This window comes from Branchiostoma belcheri, unplaced genomic scaffold, assembly GCF_001625305.1.
Source record: "Branchiostoma belcheri isolate BF01 breed outbred unplaced genomic scaffold, Haploidv18h27 scaffold3, whole genome shotgun sequence".
NCBI lineage: Eukaryota > Metazoa > Chordata > Leptocardii > Amphioxiformes > Branchiostomatidae > Branchiostoma > Branchiostoma belcheri.
This window is the reverse complement of record NW_017803909.1, coordinates 7,208,284-7,217,039: the sequence shown is the minus strand read 5'-3', so window position 1 is coordinate 7,217,039 and position 8,756 is coordinate 7,208,284. Positions and strand designations below refer to the sequence as shown.

The window sequence follows — 8,756 nt, the reverse complement described above, 5'->3', positions numbered from 1 at the left end:
CCTTTCGGTTTTTACAGTGGCGCCCAACGTGGGCCCTGTGAGTACTGGCACTGAGGATAAGTGTGGCAGCTCCAGGGATGTCGGACTCGGAAGATTCGAGGACGAATCTTGAAAGAAAAGGGGGAGTAGTGTAACAATGCTAACTGACCATGCTAAATGGTCGTGCGACCTTTTAGTGTAATGGTTAGCGTTGGTGACCGCCAAGCGGACAACTCGGGTTCGATTCCCGGTTGTGACCTGCTCGCCCCTTTCGGTTTTTACAAGACCAATAGGAGGCGTTATGACACAGAACAACAGGACGGACCGGTTGTGTGGATAGCAAGATACTGGACCTGGGCATCCTCAACCCGACCAAGTTGCGGTGAGGTAACATTGCACGGAACGTTGGGACACCCAGAAACGACAACGTCAACGGATCATATCAGCTGTCAAGCCACTCAGAGACATGACTGGTTCGGTCAATGGATCATTCCACTGCTCTAGAGCTTCCGCGAGGGCTATATAGCCATATATGTGTATAAGACTATACCAGTAAATACGCCCGATTCAAGAGTCTCCACGGCTACTTCGTAGTCTCTACCAGACTAACTTAGACTACGCCGGCTATATATAGGAGAATATTTGCCAGGGGAGTTTGGCCGCCTTGGGGTTTGACTGGCCGGAGGGAAAGAAACAACCTTCCACGGACTTAACCCCTTGGCCAATTGTACCCTCCTTTTTGCCGAATTCTACGATCTGTAGAAAGGGCTGGTGGAGGCTAGCTACTGACCTTGTCTGTTGGTTTCCAAGGGGGAGGCCTCGTCGTGTGATTGACAACTGTCACAGGCACTCGTGATGATTCGGAAGCAGCCCCAGACCACAAACATGAAGAGTGACGGCCTCAGCATAGATATAAGGGAGCTGCGACAAGAAGAAGCTTCTGAAGTTCGAGACATGATCATGTCCGGACTCTGCCAACAGAATGCTTCACATCGCACCGTGTTTAAAGTTCTCCGTATGCCCGTTGGCTGGCTCTGGGTAGGCTTTCTGGTGGTGAGCTTTTACTCTGTGACTAGCTCCTGGCTTGCATCGGTTACCCTCGCGGTATTAACGTGTCTGCCCGCAACGTGGGCACTCCTGTATGCCAGGTTTAGGATAAAGAGACACTTTGAACGTCTGGAACTCCAAGATCTGTACACTTGGTACGGAAGCAGGGCTGGAAGCAAGTTCTGGGTTGCGGTTTTCCGAGGAAAGATCATCGGGACCATTGCTCTACACAGGACGTCGGGCAACGCAGCCAAACTGAAACGCATGACCGTCCTTCCCAGGTTCCGAGGAAGAGGCGTGGCCACCCGTCTGATGAAACATTGTGAGGAATACTGCGGGACTCAAGGTGTGGAGAGGATACACCTGAGGACCAGTCAGTTTCAACAGGATGCCCTAAGGCTGTACCTGAAGTTCGGGTATACAATCACAGAGAAATTCACGTTTTCACGTTTATGGAGAAATTGACCAGCTGAAATGCTTTCTTCGACACCATTTTTTTAACGGTGTCGCTCAATGCAAGGCCATTATTTTTGGCCACTTCTAGGCATAGAGCTAGAGGTACTTAAGAGTGTATAATGTAGTTGTGTCAGGAGATGGCGGTGGACCTTTGTTTTGAAGCTTTGTGGATTGTAATCGGACGGAAAGCAGCTGTTTGGAAGAGAGTTCCATAATTTTGCAGTCCGGGGAAAGAAGCTGTTGTTGTAAAATGACTTGGAGACAGGAGACAGGTATGTTGACGGTGTATTGATGAGAACTGGAAGAGAACCTAGTGGCACGCTGAAAGGTTACGTTCTGAGCGACGGAACAAGAAGTGCAAGAACCGACCGTGAAAGTATCTGTAGAAGAGGGATAGGGAAGCGACATTGCGTCTGTGTGAGAGGGAATCCAGCTTTGCGGCCAGAGAATGGCCGATGGCAACACAGATTCTCCCTTGAATGCGGTCTAAAATATGTAGGCAATCTTTTGGGGCACCAGCCCAGAGATGCGAGCAATACTCCATGCAAGGACGGATGGTGGATTTGTACAGATACAAAATACTTGCAAAATACAAAATTTTGATACTCATAACTCATACTCATAACCTAGAAGAAACAAAGCTACATGTACAGTACATGTATTAAGTGTTGCAAGTGAAGTACTAGTATTCTGCTTATGTGTATTCCCGCATTTATATCTGATTTGCAGAGGGTAGTTACAGACATATCCTATGGAATAAATATGATGTATGTGAAAGAAATAGCATGCCAGGTGGAAAAGAAGAAAGAAATACTAGTACATGTATTAGAAAGGGGTGATGCAAGATAGTGTACCTCTTGGCATAACTGCAATAACATATTTTGTCGCTAGATGGGGCGAATGTCGTACTCTTCATAAGTAAGGGACTTGAATGCCATCCCCCGTTGGCGGGAAGACAGAGGTCTGCACTACAAACTCCTTGATCAGACTAAATGGGTGACCTGAAAAAAGGTGAAACAGGCGTGAATGTTTGGTCAGAATGTTAGCCGACCCGTGAAGAGGGGCTAATAAGGATCATCTTACTAGCCAACATCGAGTCTATTAGCATCTCAACAAAGTAAAACGGAATTGCGTATTGAATGTGACTGCTGAACGACGGAAACATAAATATCTGTCACTGATGATATTCTATGGCCTAGTTTTGTCAGGAAAATATATGATATACTGTATTCATTCAAACCAAATAGGTTAGGATTTTCTAAAATTTGGATACACAATTAGCATACATGAATTTCTAACCTGCTTGTTTCAACTTTAATGCGGAAAGTTGTGGACTGATGGGCTGCTGTGTCCACTGACTGTTTCAGCATACTTAGGTGATCTTAGGTTACTTAGTAGGTCGACCTGGCCTACCTTTCCCACAAGAGAAACCGCCGCAAAGTCAAGTTGAAGACCGCCCGGGACCAGGTCTTGCTCCTCCCTGGCTACCTTACTTCCTGACCGGGCAACCTGACTGCTGATCACTGCTGATGCAAAATCTCCTAACGCACCTAACAGACGACTTTCTGTGACTCTGCTCGCAGTTTCCTACTGTTAAAACGTCTCTAGTGATGATGAGGATCTCGTACTCGGGAATGATTAAATCATCAAACAAGGGGTGAGGTCACAGACGACACATGAAAACAACAATGGTAAATGTCAGCAAACTCTAATCTCCAAGCAGATTTGATGGGGCAAGGGGACTTTATGTTGGTCGCCTGTATCCAACGTTCACGTCTAGTAGGAGGCTACTGGATACAGGCGGCCAATGGATACAGGCGGCTAACATAAATTCCCCTTTGCAAGTTGCCCCACCGAATCTGCTTGGAAAAACTCGATGGAGACGAAAAATTGTTTCCGACAGCCAAATGCCGACCTGACTAGCTTTCCTGCCATTTTGGTCCCTTCTTGAAAACTTATGTTAAAATTCTACCTCCATGGTCACACACTGGCTGTATCCAGTTTTCAAGAAGGGACCAAAATATCTACCACCAATCCTAACCTGTTATTACCTACATTCTTCCTCAGAAACATCAGTGGCACTGCCATTTGTGGCTCCACCTTGTTTTAATAGTGAACCATCCCACTCAGTACCTTTCACCACTACAACACAAGAAAACGTAACTCTGGACTGATTTCTTGGTCTTCCCTAGGGAACACCTACTTGTGTTATCATCCATTGAAAATATGGCAAGTTGCAGTTCCATGTCAGGCAAAAATGTTTCTTGACTCATGTCTATCTACTTCTTAAACTGTTATCCTGTATAAATGATGGTTTTCTTCTGAACAGCCCTAACTGATATACTATAGATAATCTTTCATGTTAAAAGACAGACAACAGACACAGTACTCCATATTAACAGTTTATTATTCTGTGATTAGCGGTGTCCTATACATCTGGAGAGAATGTCCTTGTAGTCAATATTGTGAAAACTCTATACGGCTACCGACCCCACTTCGCAACTACCAATGTCAGCCTACTAATTTAGGGCATCATGTTTGTAAAATAGTTGTTTAACTAACTAAGAAATTCTGAATCTCTTCATTTGAATCTCTTAGGCTGCATCTGTATCAGAGAATGTCAGAAGAATTGTCCCCCTACCCCTCAGGATTACATTGATAGCCACTCTGTGGGATATTCTACAAGAGGCTGAATTCTGTTTCTATATTCAAGTTCTCTCAGCAGATGACATACAGTGCTTTAGAGATCGTCTGTACAAGTGTTAAGGCTCGTAGTAAACTTCTGTGATTCTGACAAGACACCTAAAAACCATGTGGTTCTTCTGTGCTTTTTTTTTTCTTTAAGTGCAAAACTTGAAGTGAAGCAAAACCAAAATGAGAGAGAAGCTCCAACATAACCACGTTAGGTTTATGTACACTTGATATACAAACATTAATCGTTTGAGGATCACATTGCAATCTTGGCTTACCCTATGCCTAACTCTCAAATATTCCTGTTTCTGTAAATGGCTTTGCCCTCGAGGCACTGCCAAAAACTTTCAAATATTGCATCTCATCTCAAACTCTCAAAATGCAACCACAAATCCGGCAGAATTTTTTCCAATACAAACTCTGTTTTCACACCTTTTTCTTCCTCAAAAATAGTCTAGATTAGTTAAGTTACTTTTTCTTATTACCAAATTAGAAAGTTGTTATACTTGCATGATCAACCTTTATCATAAGTAGTACTTTGCACAAAACATACATTTCTTTCAATAAATTTTCTTTTCTGACAAAAACAAAGATAGAGCACAAAATGTTCAATGCAACTTTTAAGTTTAAGCGTGATCTCCTATGTACATGTTTTTACCCTTCACAAAAATTCTTGGTAAGTAGATACCATTTTCATTGTGGGAATAACTGGGACACATGTCCCATTCACAGAGCATTGTTTTTGTAAGTACTGTACAAGCTTACGCCATGTTAGGTTATAAGGTGGCTGCCTGGCCTACTGTAATGTTCAATTGTTGCGACGCGTGAGAAATCTCGGTCACGCGATCTACCATATCCTGCAGGGCCGCGACCGACGGGTACTGTAGCGCTGCCGTTTTCGTAGCGCCGACCACCATCTTCAGTGTGTCGCACAGCAAGTTGCTGCAGTGCATGATCTTATTGCGAATGTCATTGTGTTCGATGGAACGGAATAGAGTGTCTCCCACGAAAACCAGCTTGTGTGCTGCCAGGATGACAAACTTGCTGTGTGCAACAAAAATCTTGGGCGACTCGCTTCTCTCCACGCACGTGAAGAACGCGTCGATGGCGTTCAGTAGCGTTGTCACGTGAGAGTTCATCTGTTGGCTATAGAAGACGAGGAGTTCTTTGTCCGTGCGGCAAAGGTGCGTGGGCCCCAGGTTTGCAGGGGGCGTCCAGTTGTTCATGTGGGACTCCACCGGCCTGGACACCTCCTGCTCCAGTTTCTCAAACTGGTGGACTTGGTCTTTCTCCATGTTCTCCTTCTCCACCCTCTGCTGTTCCAGTAGCTTACGCTGCTGCCTTTCAAACGCCTCCTTCTCCTGAAGGTGGACGTAGTCGTAATCCTCCATCCAGTCTTTGCTGTCGTTTTCGTACAGGTTTTCTTCTTCTAGCTCAGTGTCCGCAATGCAGGAGTCGTTGTCTGAGCTCTTCTCTTGGGGAGGCGCGGGGAGGGGGCGAGATTGGACTTCTTTCTTTGAGCTTTCCCTGCTGGGGTTTGCGATGGGTGGGGAGGTTTCCCCATCCGTACTATCCCTCTTCAGCCACACCGGCTTGGGTTTGAGGGCCGGCTTGTCTGCGTCGGGAGACAGGGGAGGCGACCCCTGCTGCTGTTGCGCACTCTTCGCCATTTCTGCCACCGTCTTGCCGCGTTTGAACAAGAGGAGCGAATTCCCGTGGATGAAGGACGCAAGCTGCTTGACGTCTTCTGGCACACCGCGAGACGCCGACACAAACTGGTCCAAGTCGTCCGGCACCGTCGTGATTTGATTCTTGACCATACAGTCCATCGACCACTCGTTGGCCTCCAGTGCCTTGCTCGTCTTGACGAGAGCGTCGTGAGTATCCTGAAGAGGCATGAGATGCCGCGACAGCTTCTTGTGTAGGCTACGGTCGGCAGCCTTCATGGAGTTGGCGATAGCACCGTGAGCGAACTCGATGAACTCTCCTAACGCCGTCTTGACCTTCAGGCAGTTTGTCTTGACCTCTGCGCCGTTCTTCTCCATGCTCTCCTTCTTGCGCCAGTCCTTGTTGACGAAGCTCAGCAACCGTGACACCGCATAGTCGACTTCGCTCTGCAGTTTTCCCAACAGGTCCATGGCAGCGTGCAGGTCAAGGTTCAGTTCCTTCCCAGGAGGTATCATGGTGAGAGACTCTGATGACGTTGATGACGTTGTGGACACCGATAGCCTATTGAAACCGCTGTCGACTTCGTCCAGTGAGCGCCGGGAGCTCGTGAATGTCGTGCCATTTGGCTGATCTCGCGACACCTGTGGCGGAACGTCGTACACGTAGTCGTCATAGTCATCCTCGGTGTGTCCCGCCTTTTGCGGAGGAACAGCCATGACTTTGATCCCAGCGTCCTTACTGGGTACATCATAAATCTCAGCAGGGGCGTTGTTCATTGGAATATCGTAAACATCTTGTGGATACGCCTCTTTAGGGGGAGGCGGCTTGTCGTACACCTCTTCTGGATCCATAGATTTCTTCTTCGGAGAGTCAGGTACGTCGTATTCCAGGTCGCTCGGGAGTCGCTGGGTGCGCTTCAGCCGAGGCGGAGTGTCGTAAGTCATTCCGAGTTCACTACCGCCCAGCGTGGACTTAGGAACGTCGTACACTTCAGCCGGCTCGAACGCCAGCTTGTCGGACTTGGGAATGTCATAAACATCTAGGATCTCCATGCTGGATCGGTTAGACTTTGGCGTGTCGTACGTGTCAAGGATCTCCATGCTGGATCTGTTGGATCGCGGCGAGTCATAGGTCTCTGACGGCGGCTTGGACATCTTGGAGGGGCTGTCGTAGATGTCTGGCCTCTGCTTCCTGGGCCCGTCGTCTCTCTTGGGCAGGGTGTCGTAGAACTCCTGCGGGCCGCCGGAGTGCTGCCTGCCGTGTAGCGCGGCCTGCTGGCTGCGCTGTGGCGGGGTGTCGTACGTCTCCTGCTCCAGTTTGGTCGGTGACTCGTAGTGGTACACCTGTCCTACTCGTCTGGGGGTCACCACCTGTGGAAACATAGTGATGACAGGTCAGCAAAAAATCTTGACAACAACAAAATACAGTTCAAGGAAAGGGTGAGTCCGTAGGTTCATAAAATTGGACTGTCATTTCTTCAATCTGCTCTGTATCTGTATCTGTATCAGTATAGCCGGTATAACCGCCCTTTGGCGTAACACACCACCTGTTGACCAGAAGTAAACTAATCAACAACTACAACATACGAATCCAATGTTAATAGATAAATGCCCTTGAAAACATATCATATCCTAAATGGAGGGCCTGCAGTGCAGTATAGCTGTATGTAGTTTGAGAAATATACCTAAATTCATTGTTCTCACTTGAAGCTTTTATGACATTGAGCACACATACATCTGTAGTACTGGTGCCATCATGCTAAAATTAGTCTTCACTGCTTCCTAATTCTGGTTTATTATTAAGTAGGTAGTCTCTATGATAGGTAATAAGGAAGAAGTGAAAAGTGCACAGGATTTCTTCCATAGGCCAGCTGCCAGCATCCATAAACCACTCATTTGTGCAAACCCGCGATAACCACTACCTACCACCACTCCTAACCCGTTATTACCCACATTCTTCCTCATACAGGTCATCCTTCAAAACCCGGCTGACCACTCCGTAAAGAACAGTATTCCAAGGTAGTACTTAGTCCAACAAATCCGGGTATTGTCTGGTGACACTTTGTGTCAAAACTCCACCTACTGTATCATAGCCTGTCATTACTAACATTCCGTAAACTAACTGGACTCAACGGCTCACAAAGACACTCCTATATGTTCTCACGACTTAACGACTGTCGTTTACGGCTGCAACAGTGCTTTAACATTATTTTGATGTGTCTTTAATGCTACTTTCCACAATATCTTAACACTTAAAGCCATTTGCAAAACATGTTTATGATGTGGTTTCCTGTCCATGAGATTTTTATTGCTTGAGAGAAAAGTCAAACTCCAGTATATCATTTGGGACCATAATTGCAACTTACCCAAACAGAAATACCATCACAACTCTTCAAAGCTACTTAGATAGAAAGTTAGTTCTCAGTGAAGTCTGCAAAATAAAGAACCCAGTGCTAGTTCAACGATTTGTTTTTTGTGCAGTTTGCACCTAATATTCCTATGAGAATATATGCAAACATTCATTACAATTAGATATATTTCTGTTTGTCCAGTATTTTCTTTAGGATCGAAAAAGCTTCCCCCTTTGCCTGACCTGCACGTAGGACTGTTAGGTGCAGTGATATAACACCTGGCTTCTCCTCAGCCATCAATTACACTCCATTTGTGGGCATAATTGCTTTAGGACGGCTAATTACGGCCACCGGTTCTGTGCAGCCCAATTATACCGCTTTTAAACCGGTTGGAGTATCGATGATCTTCGCAGAAAAGAATTTGGTCGCCAAACTCGGCTGACGTCCGCGCCGAATTCCGTTGTTTAACAGGAAGTATTCAAGGTGACGGAGGACAGAAAAGGTACTCCCTAAAAATGGCACGGCAAACAGCGTAAAGAAGGCAAACACGAGAATTCCAAACGAA

The 8,756-nt window shown here is 46.4% G+C and overlaps 2 protein-coding genes across 3 annotated transcripts in view; one reads left to right on the top strand and one right to left on the bottom strand.

Moving 5' to 3' along the window:
• The first annotated feature begins 771 nt into the window (after positions 1 to 771).
• On the top strand, positions 772 to 1,491 carry LOC109473417 (N-acetylaspartate synthetase-like). Its single transcript, XM_019773277.1, has one exon. It carries the CDS (start codon positions 835 to 837, stop codon positions 1,489 to 1,491), a length of 657 nt encoding a protein of 218 aa, XP_019628836.1. The 5' UTR covers positions 772 to 834.
• A 2,380-nt stretch (positions 1,492 to 3,871) lies between these two features.
• Positions 3,872 to 8,756, bottom strand: part of LOC109473772 (breast cancer anti-estrogen resistance protein 1-like) — a 44,594-nt gene continuing 39,709 nt past the window's right edge. For both annotated transcript variants that reach the window (XM_019773810.1, XM_019773809.1), the window contains exon 3: positions 3,872 to 7,211. In XM_019773810.1, the coding sequence (XP_019629369.1) occupies positions 4,950 to 7,211 (2,262 nt within the window). In that variant the 3' untranslated portion in view covers positions 3,872 to 4,949. The remainder of the gene's footprint in view (positions 7,212 to 8,756) is intronic.

What these genes read in the sequence shown, in the direction of transcription:
- LOC109473417 (XM_019773277.1), top strand. Translation starts at nt 835, where the DNA reads ATGATTCGGAAGCAGCCCCAGACCACAAACATGAAGAGTGACGGCCTC.